The sequence below is a fragment of the Micromys minutus genome, assembly GCF_963924665.1.
Source record: "Micromys minutus genome assembly, chromosome: 21".
Lineage (NCBI taxonomy): Eukaryota > Metazoa > Chordata > Mammalia > Rodentia > Muridae > Micromys > Micromys minutus.
In genome coordinates this window covers 40,161,345-40,182,650 of record NC_137956.1, presented here as the reverse complement: position 1 = coordinate 40,182,650, position 21,306 = coordinate 40,161,345, and the positions used below count along the sequence as shown (strand labels likewise).

The 21,306-nt window shown below is 38.4% G+C and overlaps 1 protein-coding gene across 2 annotated transcripts in view; it reads right to left on the bottom strand.

Moving 5' to 3' along the window:
• SMARCC1 (SWI/SNF related BAF chromatin remodeling complex subunit C1) overlaps window positions 1–21,306 on the bottom strand; it is a 90,601-nt gene that overhangs the window by 14,853 nt on the left and 54,442 nt on the right. For both annotated transcript variants that reach the window (XM_080934716.1, XM_080934717.1), the window contains 5 exons: window positions 15,552–15,607; window positions 13,747–13,861; window positions 11,976–12,130; window positions 4,681–4,815; window positions 1,050–1,311 (listed from right to left, as the gene is read on the bottom strand). In XM_080934716.1, coding sequence (XP_080790842.1) covers window positions 1,050–1,311; window positions 4,681–4,815; window positions 11,976–12,130; window positions 13,747–13,861; window positions 15,552–15,607 — 723 coding nt within the window. The remainder of the gene's footprint in view (window positions 1–1,049; window positions 1,312–4,680; window positions 4,816–11,975; window positions 12,131–13,746; window positions 13,862–15,551; window positions 15,608–21,306) is intronic.

Genomic DNA, 21,306 nt, shown 5'->3' with positions numbered 1-21,306 from the left:
CCCATTTGTTTGTTTTTTGAGTCAGAGTCTCTCTACATAGCCTTGACTGCCCTGGAACTTACTGTGTAGATGAGACTAGTTTCGAACTCAGAAATCTTCCTGCCTCTGCCTAGTGAGTGCTGGAATTAAAGAACTGTATTACCACATCCGGTTATGGCTACTTTCCCCCCCCTAAGTTAAAACTAGTAAAATTAACCCAAATATACTTTGGCCTGTGAATAAGATTCATATTGATAATATAAGCTGTTAGATCACAAGTGTGTTCAACTATGGCTTCTACAAGCAAGTATGATTTGTAACTTCTAGAAGAGCATTTAGAAATCTGTTCTATGAAGAACTCAAGTGTTAGGGCTTTCTGAGGCTTCAAAGAGTCTTTCTGTTTATTTTCAATTGCTTCTTTTGCATATGTTGGAGAGATTTGCATCCTCATTTCAAAAAGCTCTGGATCTAGAAAATGTTTATGTTAAGGTTTAAAAATAGTACACTTGTAAAAATGATACAAGTTTATAGAACAACTATGAAGAAAACAGTATCCAATTAACTCATATCCAAAAGGCTGTATTAAAAATGGTAGAAAGGTAATGAGTTATAAAAAGTTCACTACAAGTCTTGCAAGTTTTCTTGAATGGTTACAGAATATTCTGAGTGTAAGAATACTTTCCCCAACCTGGTGCTAGGACTCAGAGGATGAGCATCTCATTACGTACCCCAGGCTGACCTAGAACTCAGAATCCATTGGATTCTGTTTTATGACTGTTAAAACAATAGGCATGCTCACCATGCCAGGCCTAGCATATGGTTACAGTCTGAAGGACACAATGCTGGTTCAGAGGCTGATGTACCCACAGAAGTTACCTTGTAGAGAGGATATTGGAAATAGCTGGCTATATTTATGTGATGATAACAACAGAACTCACTTGTCTATGACTTTGTACATGAACATGGAAAATTCCAACAGGTTTTGTTAGAAATGATTCTTTGGCATGTTCCATGATGATCTGTATTGTAAGATGGACAAATGGGTTCTGTTAGCAAAACTTTCTTCTTACCTGGTTGGGGAGGATGGGGTGGTGGCATCTGATGGTGCATCATGGGGTAGGGAGGGGGTTGTTGATGAGGCATCATGCCAGGGTGGCCTGCTGCCCCAAGTGGGGCCAGCCCAGGTCCTCCTGGGTGCTGGTGTGCTTGCTGAGGTGTCTGGCCATGCTGCTGCTGTTCCATCTGCTGCCGAGCACGGAGTTCAGCATATTTCAATTGTTCCATGTGGAAGTTCTGACGCTCAGTAAGCAACTGCTGTCTCTGTTGTTCTAGCTGTAATAAAACAAAGCAAAAAATAAATAAAAATAAAAAACGCTACTAAGAGGCTTCTGAGGATCATGTGACAAGTAGGACATTTATTTGATGCTTGAATTCCATCCACACCATGCTATAAGAAATCCCTTACCAGGAATGTCCCTATGTTTAATATAAAAGTTGATTTTCCTTGTACTGTATAGGACTGGAGTGAATGGCCTTTGGCCCTACTTTTGAAATATGTGGTTGCTGGGAGTGGTGACATGAGAAGTGAGAGACTGCTGCAACTTGTCTTTCACTCCTGAGGATTCTCTCCAGAAAATTTAGGACTCTGCCATTTCCTGAGGTCAGACACAAGGTGTCCTATGTTCCTGAGTCACTACTGTTCTGCACAGCTTGGCTGTAGTCCCAGTGTGATTTAAGAACTACAGAACGGTGCTGGAGAGATGGCTCAGAGGTTAAGAGCACTGACTGCTCTCCCAGAGGTCCTGAGTTCAATCCCAGCAACCACATGGTGGCTCACAGCATCTGTAATGGGATCTGTTGCCCTCTTTGGGTGTGTCTGAAGACAGCTACGGTGTACTTATATATAATCAATAAATAAATCTTAAAAAAAAAAAAAAAAAAAAAAAAACCCTACAGAAAGTAGGTGCAGACCTGCGTTGTAAACAAGCAGAACCACTACTAATGGAGCTGTGCAGTCTCTGGTCTGTCTCACCTGCTTTGTCTTCTTTTCCAAATTCTTAACTAGCATTTCTTTGGTAGCTTAAACTCATTGATGGCTTCAATGTAAGAAACAAAACAAACAAACAAACCTCTTAGTTAAGGAAAATGGGAAGAATGAATTCAAATATGGTGGAATGTGTCTGTAAGTCCTAGTCCTTGAGATTTAGGCAGGGGAATTACCAGTTTGAAGACAGCATGTAGACCCTGCATCAAAACCCATTATCAACACGAGAAAAGCAAAGAAGTTTTTAGGAAAAACTTATTTTTCCTTACCTAAAACCACCTCTCTTCAATTATATTAATTATTTCTAAATTATTGCTGTAATTTCATTTATTCTCTTTTTTGTTTTAAAAAGGTGGGGCAGGGTTGGGTGTGAACAAGGCTTCTGAATGTGATTCTCTCATAATCCAGAATAGACCCCTCTCAGCCCCCAATCACAGCAATGTCCTGGCCTCAACCTTCTCTGCTTCTTAAAATACACAAAGTAATTAAAAGAAAGTAATTATGTGACAAAAAAGTAAGTAAAAAGGGCAAGTGATTAAATACACACACACACACCTGAAAAGAAAACCCAGTTTAAAGCCAAAGCGTTAATGTAGGACAAGAGTCTCCTGAGGTGTTAGATCGCTATTCCCAACTGCCTCCAGATGGCTCTGGACTTCCAAATGCCCTAGGCTCATGTCTGTTATAGGACAGAAGCAGGAGATTTTAAAAAGCTAATACATCCTGATCTCACCATGTAAGTGAAGTATACCCAACATTTCACTTTTTAAAATTAAAAAAAAAAAAAATCTTCACACAGGTGCCTAGTATTTGATAAAGGTGTCAAGATACAAAAGAGAAAAAACTCCTCAAGTAGTTCTGGGAAAACTAGACACCCAGACATAGAAGAATCTATTGTTACCCTTTCTTTTCCATTGTTATAAAAAAAACAAAAACAAAAACAAAACACTGAAATGTTAAGCTTAAGACTAGAAACTCAGATCTTGAGTTCAAGGCCAGCCTGGTCTATATAGTAAGTTCCAGACAAGGGTACACACACACACACACACACACACACACATTATGAAACCCCACCACCAAAAGGCTAGAAACTTAATTGTGAAAAGAAAGTAAGATACAAAATGGCCAAGTGTGGTACTCATGATTCGACACACAGCATTTAAGAAGCTGAGCCAGATGAAGCAACATGAGCTCGGGACCAGCTGTTGCTGCTGAATGAGCCCTTCCTACCTTAGCTCTGAATTCATGGTAACCTGGTCTACAGTCTTCCAGGACAACCAGGGCTACACAGAGAAGAAACCCTATTTCATCAAACAAACACTACAAATAATAAACAAAATTTAAAAAGCAAGGCAAACAAATTCTTGGTTGAAATGAAAGCTAGAGTAGCCACTGTAGAAATCAGTATGCAATTCCCCAAAACACAAAAAATACGAAAGAATTCAGGTACATACATTCGAATCTATACCACACCTAGATTCCTGGAGTCATGGTTCTTAGAATACTATTCATAATCGCCACGGCATGCAACAGGCAAACAGTTCAAAGAAATGTGCTGTGCACACACAGTGCAGTTTCACACAGTCACATAAAAATGTTTGCTTATGCCCAGTAACACAGGCTAGGCTTCAATAGAGACAATGAGCTTATCTTATATGTAGAAGATTTGATGTAATGATCCTGTAAGCAGGGATGAAAGCAGAGGGCAGGGATTTGGTCCTAAAAGGAACCGACAGGCTAGTTTTCCAGTGTCAGATTCTTATTTCACGGGATAGGAGAGAAGTCTACACAACTTTGAGACTTTGGGTTAAAACAAGATAATAATGGCCCATTTGTCCCTAAGTTATAAAACAGCAGATAAATACATGCTTGACATCTTTCTCTACAGTCCACAAGAGGTTCTTAACTTGCCTGCCAAGACCCCAGTCTTATCTGTAGGAAGGGCTAAAAGCACTGACTGATCAGCATCACTGTTGGGCATAATGAGTACATTTATGTTTCTCGTTTTGTTAATGATGGTTTAGAATATAAATTAGAATATAAGTCTTAGTACACCAACACTGGAACTGACATAAATAGTGAGGTCACAGCCTAACAGCTCACTAAAAAGATTTCATATGGAGTTGCCGAACTGAGGTTTGTGTGAAGGCAAGCATGCACATTCACACAGAAGCAGCAGAACTTAATCAGCTGCAGTAAATGCTGCTTGAAGCTCAACCCCAGGTCTAATTCCAACTATCAGTCAACCTACAGAAGAGGGAAGGAGTGACAGATAAAGTCAAGGTCGTATGTAAGGCGGATATTGTAGAAAACGGACTTGTATAATAAAGATAGGAAAATCAAGAAAAGAAAATCCTGAATCAGACTGGATTTGTAAGGCTTCACCACTTAACCAACAAACATATAGGCAGTCAGTCTAAGAATCAACTTTATTAAGAGGGAATTTTAACAAGTATGTTCACACAGCTAAGACGTACAAAAGAGTTAAAGATTATAAAGTAGAAAAAACATTATAATCACTAGTTCATCAAACACAGGAAATTACAAAATATCTAGACCAATGGGGCAGGCCACACTTACACTATGTAACTTGTATCTCTGAAGGGCACATTGACTTTAATTTTCAAAACATCCCCATGCAAACTCCCCTTACTTACAGCCTCTTTCTCTCTGTCCATAATAGTCTCCAGCTCTTCAAAGTGTCGAAGTTTGATCTCTAGTTTTTTCATCTGTGTCTCAACCAGGAGAGCTACCAGGGACTTGATCTTCCTTTCTTCGACAGCAGCCAGGTGCTAAGGGCAAAGACCACTTCAATTATTTAAGAAAATGCTAAAGTTAAGATTTAGAGAAATAAACTTTGATTTATTTCACTTGAATGCATTAACATTCCTTGGGTCTATCACAAAAATTTTAGGTTTTTATAGACAGAATAAAAAAAAAAGGGGGGGGGGCTCTCCCAAGGGGGAGGCAGCAAAAATACCCTAATGTTTTTTTAAAGAAGCCATCAGAGTAACTTGGTGGATAAAGGTACTTAAAAAACTTTTTTTAACCTGAAATACTGAAATCATCCTACAGAAACCACAAGATGAAGAGAATCTTTTCCCACAAATTGTTTTATGATCTCCACACCATGGAACCCCAATATAAAATCTGTATTTTCAATTATGTAATATTTAAGTCCCAGAAAATAACTGCTTTAAGTCTTTAGAAGACAACCAACTTCATATTCTTATTTAATTATTAAAGCAAAAAAATTAAAATGATTTACTGCTACTTAAATAAATGAAACCAATCATGTTAAAGAAAGAAAAACTCTTAAAGCAACTGTGTTGGGGAAAGCTGAGAAGAAATGAGGCCTAAAAGGCAGCAAAAATGACCTGCCAGTTTCAGATTAATATTTCACAGGAGAGATAGGGCAGAAGTTTATACAACTCCGAGACTCTGGGTTAAAACAAGATAATAATGGCCTATTTGTCCCTAAGTTATAGCAATGAATATATATTCGACATCCCAGTCTATGGCCCACAAGAGGCTCTTAACTTGCTTGTCCAGGCACCAGTCCTAAGTTACTGTCAAGAACGAGAGGCCACCCCTCTCAAGGCATGCTCTTCCAATAAAGAGCCTACCAAGGAGAAGAGGCCATGCAGTAAGGCTGTCTAGCTTAACAGAAGACTCTGTAACATACATGCATGTTATAGCTGGTGTTTTTGCAGTACAACCTGTCCTGAAACTCACTATATAGACCAGGCTGCCCTAGAACTCACAAAAATTCATCTACTTCTGACTCTCAACTGCTGAAATGAAAAGTATGCACCACTGTGCCAACCAGAACAAAGACTCTCAATAAGCTGTACCTACATATCTATCTACATCCCCAAACTGAGACCCTGGGTGAGCTAAAAAGAACAACCAAGATATTTTCTTCCCATGTGTTCTTACCATCCTTTTCTTCCTATGAGTTGTTCAAAGATAAGCGATTTTTTTTTCTTTAGCACCAAACACCCTAATGCAAAACTTTCCTGTTAAGCAAATCATGTGGGGCAAAATATCAAGAGCCACCATGCCAACACTGGAGCAGAAAGAAAGTCAGTCAGGAAGATGGCTGAATGACTCCACTGCTCTGAGCACAATGAGCTGGATTGATTGAATGAAGTGCCACATTACCATACTTGGCCAGACTCTGACTACCTGCAAGGGTCAGCCCATGACAAATTCTAAAGCATATTTTGCTATCTCTTTATCATTACAAGCTAAGTTTGTATGCTTATTTGTACACAAATTGAATATCATGTAGGGAAGGCCCTCTAACCTCTTTATTTCCTATAGAACCTAAGAGTTAATATGCATTTAAGGTAGGCTTCTGAAAGCAAAGTGGAGATTTCATAGGTTTAACTACTATTCTTTAAAGATTATTTTATTGGTTTTTCAGAAGAGGGTTTCTCTGTTTAGCCCTGACCTTTGTGGAGATCACTCTGCAGACCAAGCTACCCTTTAATTCTGGGATTCACCTGTTTCAGCCCAAAGTGCTAGGATTAACACCCAGCTGATCATTTTTTCATGAAAAAAATAGTAGGTGGGCAAATGTCTGTCTAGATGAAGGCATCACATGTTCTACACCTGGAGTTACAGGTACCTGTTTTCCACCCAAAGTGGGTACTGGAAACTAAACTTAGGTTGTTTCTTTACAAGAGCAGCAACTGTTATTAACCATGCAACAATCTCTCTAGCCTTGACTGCCATTCCTTTATAGATAATAACAAGCCAGTATCATGTACAAGTGACGGAGACTATCTCTAAGTAAGAGTTGATGTTATATTCTTACAGCAGTGCACTTAAATCTCTCATGACATACATCAAGGACCCAAATAAACTTTTAAACATCTTAAGCTGGTTATCATTGAGTATTATGTAATTTATAATTTCATTTAAATATGTAACTTATTATTGAGTGTCTGACTGTAGGTGCCTAGTTGCCACAGCAAATCTCTTTTTTCAAAAGAAAACTAGACTTAGGTATTCATGTCTGCAAATTCTTTTCAATCTCAGAGGTTCATAATGTCTTTTTTTGAAACAAATAAACAAGCAACCCCCTCCCAATGTATATGACACAAAATTTAAGTTACAAACAGATGTTAATAAAATGGCATTTCCTCTTCAGCTGTGTCCTACCAGCAGCCCGTCCTGAGAGGATCAGTGTCACTAATTTTAGTCCCACTTTTACGTGAATCTTACTGAAAATTGTAGGATTTGGCACAAAATATTCTGACTCCTTGAGATTTATGTAGGAATTGGAGGCACCCCCATATATTACTAAGTAGAAAATGTTAAAACATGTCTTTTCAAAACAGCAGCTCACCCATACACAAGCTAGAAGGGCCCCCCCCCAAAAAAAAGGTTAAAATAAAAAAATATCAGTATCATTGAAAATTTAAGAATGAAAATCAGGAAAATCTCAGTATTCCACATAACAAGTAACAAGTTATAAAGGAAAAAACAAAGATTTTGTGATTTTTTTTGTACAGGGCTGAAACTTGTCTATTGGTTGAATAACTAACTATTCACGCTTGTCTAGCTCATGTTTGGGCAGCCATGTTGGTGAAATTAGGTTCTAACTTATGAACAGGTTACATTTAGAAATATATATGCATATATATACAGGTATACAATAAGAATAAAGAACAAAAGAGGTCTGATATCTTAACAAACAAAAAAGGTTTTTGAAGAGTTAAAGTATGACTTCAAACCTCTTGAGGTATAATGGAATTCAAATCAGAGGCACGAACAGTAGTAGTCAATTCGGGGTTCAGAGCGCTCATTTCTCAAGTTGAGAACTTAAGACTTCCTTTCCTGTACACGCTAATGAAAACGAAGCACATATACCAGTCGATGCAGGAAAATCCTGCTATTCAGGCTACACATTATGAGAAGCCTGGTAACAGTGCGACCAAGGGTCTCCACAGAGGGACCAGAAGAATCACAACTATTTAATAAAACCTGATGAATGGATTGGGGTTATGCCCAGAAAAGATATGGATGCAGAAAACCCCACAAAAGATGATGAAGAAAAATGAAGTCACCTTAGTTTGTGGCAGGGTTTCCAGTGCGTACATGTTAATTCCTGTTGACAAAGTGGCCCAACAGACCAACCTTTGCTTTGCCATCTATGCACAGCAGTGTTAAATAGAGCTATGATGAATCCAAAACTTAAACCACTTAATTTAAGTATACCCCAACACCTGTGACGTAGCAGCAGCAATGATATATGATTGAGGGGTGAGAAAATGTTGCCCTGTTGACCAGTTCCCATGAACATAAATCCGTGTTTGCCATCTTAGTCTGTTGTAGACATAGAATAGGTTAGGGAGAAATTTGAAGTAAGTAGATAACAATTTTAAATATCTGAGAGAATTTAAAAAATTCAATAAAAGGAACATTATTTCTAAAAGACAATATATCCTGGGTATGAAGTTCATAGTTTATCCCAAAAGTAAGTATCAGGTCCCCCTTCTTTCTAAGTCTCCATACACAGACAGATGGAAACCCAGAGCACCTAGCCATGAGCGACATGCCTGCACACAGCCCCATTTTACTGCAGGTGTGGCCCAGCACATCTCATCAGGAGATGATTTGCAAAATGGACATGTTCCTGGAGGTTCCACATGGCAACAGGGTGTTAAAAAGGCCAGAAGCAATGCATCTGTTTAAGAGCTAGATGCAGAGACTCTAATTACCTCTGCGTGTGAGGGTGACAAACACTGAATAACAATGCTGTTTATAGACACAGCAGAACAAAGTAAGAGTAAGAGAAACTTGGAATGCTTGGCGAAACTTTGCTAATTATAGTAATTTAAGTGAATTCTATGCCCCCTGATTACTATGCAGCACAAAAATGAATATGTGCTATGAGCTCTCAGACCCAGCTATAAGGCACTAAACTCAAACATGAAAGCTAGACAGCAGAAACTGCACTACTATGAGAGATTTAAAGGGAAATGAGCTTTAATATTGAACACTAGAAGCCAGGAGTGGTGGAGCACGCCTTTAATAAAGAGCCTGGGGAAGCAGGAGCAGGTGGAACTCTTAAGCGGAAGGCCAGCCTGGAGTGTGACTCTGAATTGTAAAATAAAATCGAACAAACAAACAAAAACAAACGAAAAACCAAGTAGCAAGTCTTTAACTTTCATGTTCATGAGAAGTGACCTCTAAAAAAACGTATTGATGGGCTGGAGAGATGGCTCAGCGGTTAAGAGCACTGACTGCTCTTCCAGAGGTCCTGAGTTCAATTCCCAGCAACCACATGGTGGCTCACAACCATCTTTGATGAGATCTGATGCCCTCTTCGGGTGTGTCTGAAGACAGCTTCACTGTACTCATATATACGTAAAGTAAATAAATATTAAAAAAACCTTATTAGTAATATGAGATTATAATTATATAAAGTAAAAATGGCACAAATAACTTGTGAAATGACTCTGGGTGATGAAGTGTGTCTTATGGACTCATCTTGATTCCGAGGGCCTATATGAAGACAGGAGAAAACTAATTCTGTAAAGACAACTCCCTAAAGTCATCAACTGACCCTCACACACACTAAATGTGGAAGTTTCTGGAGGTCAGTCACCATGCATTTCTGGAGCGGGCGCTGCTCACATGGGTGAGATCATTCATGAACACTTCAGAGCTGAAGGCTCATCTGCCCCACTTATTTCACCATAAATACTAACAAACGGGATGACTCAGTGGTTAAGAGCACTGGCTGCTCTTGCAGAGGACCCTAATTTGATTGCAAGCACCCACATAGCAGGTTACCTCCATCCAGTTCCAGGAACCAGGTATCCTGCCCTAGTTTCAGCAAGACCCAGGCACAAACATGATACAGATGCACATGCAGGCAAAAGACCCATACCCATGACAAAACCAAATTAACCCGTTTAGAGAGAAAGCTCAGCAGTTTAGATTCTGTACTGCTCTTCCAGAGGGCCTAATTCAATTTGATCACCTATAGCAGGTGGCTGAAAACTACCTATTTATCTCACATTTCAGAAGATTCAATGTCTCTGGCCTCTATGGGGCGTGAAACATTTATGAGGCATATACTCACACAGATACATACTTATACATAAATAAAACAAACACAAAAGAGCATGTCAACTGCACTGTGGGTAATGGGATAGTGGAATTAGGGAAGAATTGGGAGAGGAATATCTCACAGTGGCTGGTCCCTAGCACAAGAGTGAAAGGTACTAGAAAAGTCAGGGGAAAAACAAAGATCAAGGAACCAAAGAGCAGCAAAGGTAACAGGTCTAAAGTAGGATAGAGGGAAGCTCTTGTAGTCCCTAGTCTATTGCTGATAAGATAGTCCTCAGCGATAGTATGTACAAGTGAGAATTCATATAGATCTGAGCATGGTGAAACACACATTATCCCAGCATTCAGAGGCAGGGTGACCATGGCTGCATAGTGATTGATATCCTGTCTCAAAATAACAAGCAAAACTCAACACAGTTCGATGCACAAATAATACAACGAAAGGCATGAAGAGAAAACTTTGCAAATCAATCCTCACCTATATTAGTTCTTCTACACAAGACCATGCCTCAAAACTCACAAGAGCGCCAGGCATAGCAGCGCACAACTTTCATCCTATATTTGGGAGGCAGAGGTTGGTTGTGGTAAAATGGGTAAGAGAAAAAGCATATAGATTGAAAAGTATCTTTGAGCACAGCATAGTTGTGCATGTCTTTAGTCCCAGTCTCGGGAGGCAAAAACAGATGAATCGTCAATGAGTTTGAGGCCAGCCTCTCTATATAAGAGAATCCAGGACAGCTAAGGCTCTATTACACAGAGAAACCCTGTCTCAAAAAACCCCCAAAAAACAAAAACAACAAAGCAGCAGCAGCAGCAGCAACAACAACAACAACAAAAACCCAAACAAACAAAAAAAAAAAAAAAAAAAAAAAAAAAAACCAAACCCACAATCCAAAAAAGGTGCCTTTGAAAAATATGTGCAACAATAAATATGCAGGATGCACAGGTATTACACTAAAAAGCAGGTATGTCCCCAGGCTGAGTACCACTGGAGATGCTCCAGGACTTATAGCCACCTGAGTCTGGGCACAAACTCCAAACGATTCTGTATTTTGAAATGATTTACCTGAAAATTTGCTATGAATCACACCTACAGCTTTAACAGATAAAGTATTCACACTAGCAGAGTGGTCTGAAGAGCCACGAAAGAACACCTGCAGACATGTGTGAGGAAATGCCCAAGATGTATTGACTAGTAATGTTCCAGAAACTATTGAATATGATAAATTATAATGGAAAGAAACCACTCAGGAAGAATGAATGCAAATTTTCAAAATTTTCATATATTCATCTTTAGAATGTTTTAAAATGCTAAATTAGCACGAAGCGTGGGAAAATAACATTTTCCTGTCTTTTTGAATATGCAGTGCAGCCGATACTCTGTTATAAATAGAAAAAACCACCCCCAGAAAAGCTGGCAAATTCAAGAAGAAAAAGCTATTTTAGGTTCTCTCTTTTCAGTCTGTAATATCAGGATGAAGTATTTATACAAAAAGGAAAACTTTGTCTTTAAAATCATAAATATTTCAATCTGGTAAAATTATTGGAACAATGGTTCCACAGTCAGTTTCCACAGACAAAATAAAAATAAAAAGAGACGCTTCGAGGGAATTCAGACTATGTGTTCAACTGTGGCCTTTGCAAAGCTAAAGGCAACAATGAATGAAAACCCATCACCCATAGGACCGGATCTACTCTCAACACCCTCCTTCTGCCTGGGGATTTCTTAACCTAGAAATGCCATTCAAGCAAACAGTCATCCTGCTGGGAGGCAGGCTCTTTATACTAAATGTTCCCAATTAACTAAAAACAATATGACCATTCATGGCTTAACAGAGCATGGGAAGGGGCTGTTGGGGCAAACCTTGGCTTTGGTAGCAGCTGAGGCCAGAGCAGCTGCTGCGGCTGTGGCAACATTTCCTTCAGAAATCTCGTGTTCCACTTTCTTCTTCCCAGTATCGCTTTCTCTTTCTTTACATGTATCAGTGAGCTCTTTGTTCTCTTCATTCTCCTTTTCTTCTGAAAATTATTTTTAAAAAAGCTTTATTAGGGTATAACTGCTTCAGGACCCTTCTTAACCACTTTTCCCACACGATAAACTAGGGCTGATGATGTTACAACCCCCCTCCCCTTTTTAAAAAGGAGTTTCACTGAATCACCTTCCTGCATTTAGGCACACATCCACGGGGATATTTTGGAAGTGGCATACTTTGTCTTTGTGTCATTTTTCTCAGGACAGTTCCTCTGGATATAAATGGCAAGCTTGTGAAAATACAGCCTAAGACTCTATCTGTTCAACAAGCAGCAGAATGATATGAGAAGGACCCCCAAATCTGAACAAAATCAGACAGGAAAAATAATACACCACAAGTGTGAGACAGACATGATGGGATGTTAGTGCAACGGACAGAATAAAGTGGCATAATTTGGGCAGACACAGTAACACACCTCCAAAAGAACAAGGGACATAATAAATATGAAATAGGTTCTCTTTGACCCCTCTCCCTCTCTGTCCCCTCTCTTTCTATACCTCTATTCCCTTAACCCTCCTTCCTCTGCCCCCCAAAACAAACAGGAAATAGGAAACAGATACAAACACAGACCAAAAGACAAGCAAGGTAATTTAAATTTGCTTAATGTCTATTGAAAACAAAGAGATAAAGTAGCTACCAGAATAAGCTCTGGTATCTAACTGTTAAATAAACCCAAGAGAGAGGCAGGGTGGTACCAAAACTTTAACCTTAGCACTCTGGAGAGCTGAAAAGTCAGCTTCTCTAGAGGCTTAGTCTAAAGGATAGCAAGTACAAAGACTGCCTAGATTATAGACTCAATTTAAGGCTAGTTTGGTCAGCTTAGTAAATATCAGGCCTAAAACAAACAAACCACCAAGCAGGGCCATGAATTTGGCTCAGTGGTACAGTATGTGAAATACTGTAGGCTCAATTATCCCCCTACACCTTAAATCCAAAGGAAAAAAGAAAAAAAAGAAAAAAAAGAAAAAAAAAAAACAAAAAAAACAAAACAGCATAGTGGCAAAAGCCTGAAATCCTCTTGTTTGGGAAGAAGTGGAAGGAAGATCAGGAGTTCAAAACAAACATCAACTACAAAGCAAGTTTCAGGTCAGCTTGTGTTATTTGAGCCACTGTCTAAAAACAACAGACATGACACTATCAAAAAGTGATCAAGAGAACTCACTGGCAGCTCTCCCCAGAACCACAGCTCCTCTCAACACCTGAATGTCAGCTCATAATAGTTGAGTACTCACAATTGTTGAGAACTCTAGTTCAAAGGGTCCAACCCTCACTTCTGGCCTCCAAGGGCAACGCACACAAGTGGTAAACAGATATGCACAATGTGGTACATAGACAAGCACACAGGAAAAACACCCACACACAGAAAAAAAATCCAAGAATTAAAACATACACAAGAAGTTGATGCATAAGATCTCTGAGTTTCACACCAACCTGGGCTACAAAGTGAGATGTTGTCAAAAAAAAGCATATAAACAATTCTATAAACACTAACAAAAAAAAAATTGTTCTTAACATGTTTAAAGGAGAAGGTATTTCTGTACTAATGACCAGAACTTCTCCATTGCCTTTGTAAAGTTACAGGATTAACAGGGCCCAAGTCACCTGGCTTGACATCCTCACTGACGTCACTGTCTTGTTCCTTCTCACTGTTTTTTTCATTCTCTCGATCTTGTATTTTATCACCTTCATCCGATTCATTCTCCACTTTATTTTCTGCCTGTAAGTCATAAAAACAAGAGAGCAGCCTGTCAGGACTGTAACCATCTGAAGCAAACAATAGGTTTCATGGATGATGGCAAGCAATAGACTAGATTTGGAAGGGCCTGGTAAGGCAGACCTAAAGAAGAGAGTAAGTCTGAGATATATATTTGTAACCAACTGGGTTGTCATGAGATGATACAACTCAAGCATATAATGCCTGATGTGTCTGCACCTCTATTAATAAAGACCAGGTTTACAGTACACAAAAAATATAATTTATTGATTAAAAAAAAAAACATAAGAACTACATACACACAGTGGATTTGCGCCCCCCCCATGTATATGCATGCATGTTTGTGGGAACATATGCCGAGAGGTCTGTGGTTGACATCAGTAATCAACTCCAATCACTCTTACACCTTATTCAATGAAGTGGGGTTTCTTAAAAGTCATCTTGCTTGGGGATCCAATCTCTGCCTTCTGAGGCTAAAATTATAGGCAGGCTATGATGGGCACCGGTTTTTATATATTTATGTGGGTTCTAGTGACCCAAATGACAAGGGTGATCCCTCCACCTCTCAAGGGCTGACAGAGGAAACTGATGAAATGATTTTGTCAAGGCACTTACTGATGGCTTCAGCAACATAGAAGAGTGATTTGTGTTGGTGACTGAAAACCAACTCAACGGTTCAACACCTGGGTATTTTGAAATCTGTGACCTTAGACAGACTACAGAACAGTCTGTAAAAACTGGAAAGGCTGCAGAAAAGGCTCAACAGTCAAGGACACTGGTTTTTCTTCAGAAGACCCAGGAGGAATTCCTGGTATCCTCTTAGCCGCTCACAACCACCTGTAATCCTGTACCAGGAGACCAGATGCTTTCTTCTAGATTCCTCAGGCACCAGACATACAAGTGGTGCAGATGTACATGCAAGTAGAACACACACACACACACACACACACACACCCAAAGAATAAATAAAGAAAAGCAGGGTGCAGGGCATCAGCATTGAGAAGACAAATGAAGGTAAAGAACCTGTGAGTTGAAAAAACATTGATCAACAGTAATGAGTTCCAGTCAGCCAGAAATTCATAGTTAGACTTGGCCTCAACACAAACACAACAACCCACGACGAAAGAATAAAATGAAATTGAGAATGTAAAACTACTTACTGTGTGGTATCACTGGAGAACGGTACCAACTGTATTAAATGTAGTTTTGCCTTAACTATATAATGTCATACTACTACATGAAACCACAGCCTCAAATCCCTACTCATGTATATGCACACAATGAATCCAGAACCTCCAAATCAGTCTTTACACTTCTTTTTGCTCTTTAAAACCGATCTCAAATGTCAGCTCATCGTCAATTGTTTATTTAAGTATTCTACTGTTGGCAGCTAACTGTCCTAGAAAATCACTTAATATTATGAAATTCTCCTCTAGAACAAATATAAAACACAAGGCATACAATTCAATATTCATAAAAAACAACTGTTATAAGAATACTCCTAATTGTGAACTGCAGGGCACAAAAAGAGAACTGGCTGTGGAGGGAACCAGTGAAGAATCAGTGTGAACAGTGTCCATTCTGCTAGACTGTAAATCCACTGGTTGTCCCTTGAAGAAGACTTAGGATATCAAAAAATCTGAAAACCAGCACAGGGAGGACTGTTAGTGAAGAGACATCTGGGCAGGCTTACCTTTTCAGGCTGCTGACCATCAGGATCTGTTTCCATCTTCTCTTCTTCAGACCCTTCTACAAGTGAAAGAATAAAAAGAATATAGAAATGTGTAAAAAAAATCTGTGTATTGTAGAGCACCTGAAATAGTTTTCTAATTGAAATAATTAATCAGTAATCTGGTTAAAAAAGAAGTCGGATGTAAATAACACATACTTTATGAGTAGGTAAAAGGGTATGGGAGTAATGCTGTCAAAATAATGGTCTCAAAAGCAGGGCAGTGGTTAAGCTGGGAAGGGATAGCGAGACAAGATACCAGGGTCGACAGATAGGACTAACACGATGTTATCATTTCTTCTTGATGTAGCTCTCTTGATTGTAATGATTTTTACTTGAGAAAATGAACTATGCTTACATAGATTTTCTGGATATAATAATAGTAAATGTAGCTCATTTTATTTAACAACCATCTAATGAGTGCATAATCAGCACTGTAGAAACATTGCTTAGTCCTGAATTTGAAGAAACCATAAAAGGACCTAATTCTGGCCAGGGAGAGCAAAAGTCAACCAGTCTGGACACAAGGGTGTGACCTGCCTTAGCCACAAAAGTATAAATGACTTCAAAACCATGAAAAAAAGGAGAACACATATAGTCAAAATAGCAATATTAAGGAGACAAAATATATAATTGTGTATATGTGGTCCCAATTCAAGATATGAAAAAAGTTAGAAAGCAGGAGATAATGTTGCTCTAGACCACGTAGGAAATACCTAATACAGTTTAACAGAAATGAGCTTAAAAAAATTATTTAACATATTTAAATAATTTTTAAAATTTTAAGAATTAAAAAAAAAGATTTCTTCATTTCATTTATGTGAGTACACTGGTTTTGTCTTCAGACACACCATAAGAGGGCACTGGGTCCATTTACAGATGGTTGTGAGCAGTGCTCTTAACCATTGAGTCACCTCTCCAGCCCAAAAATAAAAAATTGCTGTTAGAATTGAGAAAAAATATGATCTGAAGTCAGTCTCTGGAATGGGGTATAGTGGAAGGAGTCATATAATGTTATAGAAAAAGAATATTGTTTAAACAAAAAACAAAAAAAACAAAAAAAACAAAAAAACAGGAAAACACTTGGTTTACTGGTTTTTCAATACACGGTTTCCCTGTGTAGCCGTGGCTGTTCTGGAGCTTGTTCTATAGATCAAGCTGGCCTTGAACTCAGATCTGCCTGCCTCTAACAACCAGCTCAGACAAAAACAACACACTACTGATCAAAATTTTATACCACTGTAAATAAATGCAAGTATTTATTATCAGTAAGAGAATTTTAACATTTTAAACTGGCTTGTTTATAAAACACAATGCTCAAATTAGGAAAACAGTTGTCTAGTATTTTAACATGAGTCCACCAATCTCCTTGCTTCCAGAATAATGACGATTAGCAGCTACCTTTCCAAAGGCAAAAAAAAAAAAAAAAAAAACAGTGTCAGAAGTAGCACCAAATCATGCAAACTCTAGGTCCAGGACTTGAATGGAACTATCTCATCAACACATAATCACTGTCAAAAACTTAAATCGTGGTCAGTCGAGTCAAGCTCGAGGAAGAGAGAACCCTCTGATCCTTTCATAGAATTGCGCAAAACCAAAGCCCGTGTGGTTCCAATTCAATGTCCAATCCAGCTCATACAAACAGCACTAATTTGAACTTAGGGGCTTTTTTTTCTTTTTTATGTATCTAGAAGTTGATCATATATCTAGTTTGTCGCCATCCCCAGCACTGAGGTTAAAGGTGTGCTACACTGATATCAGGTAGGGATTTGATTGAAAGATCTTTTTTGTTTTTTTTTTTTTTTTTAAAGAAGAACATAAAGATGAGGACACAAAGGGCAAGGGAATTGGATTTGAAGTGGCAAAAGAATGAGCAAGATCCATTGTTATTTTTTATGAAATTTTCAAGGTAAAAGAAAATAACTGAATGACAGGAGAAAAGACAACAGAAAACAGCCAAAAACTGATACAAAATGAAGTTATAACATAAATAAAACAAAAAAGCATGAAGCTAACTCTATTTAGAAGGAATATTTAAAAAGACGAGCTGTTGCTCTTGTAAAGGAGCTAGGTTTCATTTCCAGCACTGACTGATACAGTGGCTCAAAACTATCCATAACTCCAGGACCAGGTAATCCAATGTCCTCTTCTGTTATTTGAGGGCAGTAGGCATGCAGATACAGATATACATGCAAAAAATCTCATATTCCCAGAAAAAAAAATCTAAACAAAGCAATAAAACAAAAGTCTCCAAGAAAGCCAGGCATATGTATATTTCTTTAATTGCAGCATTAGGGAGGGAGAAGCAGAGAGAGCTCTGTAGGTTTGAAATCTTTTCTCTAAAGACCAAAAAGTAATGAGTAACAAAATGGGAGAAACGACATGGAAAACAGTTAATAAAACATTTGTATAAAAGAACCATGAGGAAACAGCAGAAGCCAAAATTAGCTCTTTCATGGATTGACCCAGAAATAGAAAAGAGAGTGAAGCCCAAATGAGGGAAGCTCACAGAAGTGGCATTTCGAACTCACTAACAACTAGCAGGGACTCTCACACCAGGTAGTGTTGAATAACTGCTAGTCCAACAAAAACTGACACACAAGCTTTGGGGAGAACGGTGTTTCTTAAATTGCTAGTAACTGTAGGATTTGTTTGCACACAAATTTACAAACGAGAAAGAACGGACAAGACTGAATGTGTTCCAGATCTGAAGAACAAATCTGATGAAAATGATACCAACAAGAACAAAGCTAGTGATGTGAGTCCACGGTCTTGATCTGTCATCTAGTCTAACTATATACCCAGCTACTCTGTAGTAAAGAATCTGTATTAGAATGCGATGAAGAGTGTACACAGATGCTTTAAGAAATCTAACTGTCCATTAAGAATGGGAACCCAAACTGGACTGTAATCACACAGAACATATTTTACAGAAGTGGATTAAACAGCTACGTGGATCCTATAACAAATACTGACTAGGAAAAAATTTCTCAGAAGTGAAAATATCCCATATTTTACTACGTTTAAAACTTAGCAAAATCATACATAACGTATGTTGCTTAATTGTATCTATGTGATGAAAGTAATTAAAAAGCAGAAGGTGAGACGAAAAGGGAAGAGAATGATCAGTAATGCTCTGATCTTAGTTCAGATTTTAAAATGGAGCTTTTGGCTTATGGTGCTGCCTCACACCTTTAATCACAGCACTCCAAAGGCAGAGCCAAAGACGGGTAAATCTATGAACACAAGGTCAGGATATTCCACATAATTAGATCCTGTCCCAAAATTTATGAGGACATACTAAGCTGGTAAGATAGGAGAAGAATGTTAAACAGAAAATGTAGTTTGTAAATAAATTCCAAACATCATAGGTTAATAAATATGCACCATCATCAAAAAACGTGATAGACATTTTTGCTTTTGAAAATCACCCACAATTTTATATTCCCTTTGCACACACTCACATTATCTATGGTAAGGCAAGCCATAGTTGATGTCAACTTTTTAAAATTGGTTGTAATTCTAAGATAAAAGTCTATCTAAATTAATATCTTTATACAATAATGGAGCCGGTAAAGAACCATTGAAAAGAAAAACAGAAAAAGTTCTTATATGTATGTATTTATCTTTTAATGCAATGAAAACAGCTTCTGTTTAGTCTGAATTGTCACCCTATTCATTTATTGATAGCTCTCTTACTCTCTCTCTCTCTGGGAAACAAGTACAAATTTAATTTAATTTAATTTCATGTGTTTGCATATTTTCCCTAAACATCAGTGTGCTGTGTAGTAGCCTTGGAGTAGAGATGAGGGTATCTGATCCTTGAACTGAGTCATGGATAGCTGTGAGCCTCCATGAGTGCTGGGATCTACCTTTGTCCTCTGAAAAGAAACCTAGTACATCTGGGACATCTTTGTAGCCCCTAAACTACTATCAACACTAGAGCAGATGCAGACTTCTTTCTGTTACCATTTTGATGGTGTTAATAGAGCAGAAGGCTCAAAATCCTTTGACCCATATTGTAGGATGACCCACATATGCAGAGTTAAGAAAATAAATAGAAGATATAATTTTAAGCTTTGAGGACTGAAGAGATGGCTCAGAGGTTAAGAGCACTGACTGTTCGTCTAGAGGTCCCAAGTTCAATTTCCAGCAACGACATGGTGGCTCACAAACATCTGTAAATATAATTGGATGCCCTCTTCTGTCTGAAGACAGCAACAGTGTACTCATACACAAAATAAATGAATAAATCTTCAAAAAAAAAAAAAAAAAAGAATAAAAAAATATTAAGCTTTGAGACAGGGTCTCACTATATAGTCTTCGTCAGCCTTCTACATGCTAGGACCACAGATATGAGCTACAAAGTCCTACTATAATTAATTTTCAGAATTAAACAAGATGGCACGTAGCATAAATAGGGAATCAGTTGCTAAAGTCATTCTAAAAATAATGCGGCTAGCAAAATAAAGATGGGAAAAGAATCAGAAATCATTTTTTAAAAAGCTGAAGGAGTTGTAAACTTAAATGCTTGTGACAAAACGATGTTCCTATTAAATGTATTCTAAATAAGTAATGAGGTCTCAATCTTTATTACTGAATCAGCTCTGTGGTTATCTACTAGGAACCCTCTCTGTTTCTGCACTTCTACCTGCTATCTTACTTGATACAAATGCTTTGTAGCAAGATAGGTATGTGTATACTTATCAAGACAAAAAAGTGCCTAATTTGACACAACAGACCTAAAAAGGCAATTATATATGTTATGTAACAAAAATTCATCTCCCTCATAGAAGGTAAGATGAATCAAAAAGTCACTTAAATCTTACACAATTCTTAATGATTACAGGTCCGTAGTGGCTGGTTTTGTGTCAACTTGACCCAAGCTGGAGTTATCACAAAGAAAGGAGCCTCAGTTGAGGAAATGCCTCCATAAGATCCAGCTGTAAAGCATTTTCTCAATTAGTAATCAAAGGGGAAGGCCCAGCTCATTGTGGGTGGCGCCATCCCTCTTAGGTTCTATAAGAAAGCAAGCTGAGCAAGACAGGGGAAGCAAGCCAGTAAGTAACATCCTCCATGGCCTCTGCATCAGCTCCTGTTTCCTGACCTGCTTTGGTTCCAGTCCTGACTTCCTCTGGTGATGAACAGCAATGTAGAAAGTATAAGCTGAATAAACCCTTTCCTCCCTAACTTGCTTCTTGGTCATGATGTTTATATGCAGGAATAGAAACCCTAAGACAAGGTCCAGTTATGAACTATCTGGAAGACATTTAGACTAAACTGGGCTGGCATCAAACTCAAAGGTATATATGCCTCTGCCTTGAGCCCTGGCACTAATGTTGTGACACCAGGCCTACCTTGGAAACTCGTTTTTAACCCTGATGAGCGGATCCAGTTGGCCCCTTTTCCACATGAAGACAAACTGAGACTTGCACAAGATTGTTAAATAGCTCAGTGAACAATCTGCTAATGACAGTCTTCCTGATCTTCCTGTTTGTTGAAACACAACTCAACATGCTAAAGATTCTCTAAGGAATAAAGCTGTAGACAGTCAAATCTTGAGACCAAGAACAGAAACAGGATTTACAGTAAGATGTCTGACAGACGAGACCTTCACTACCCACTAACTGCATGCTCATTTCATCCTTTGGATGAATGCTATGTCCTTAAAAAAAAAAAAACTATAACTGGTAAGACAGCTCATCTGGGAGAGGCACAC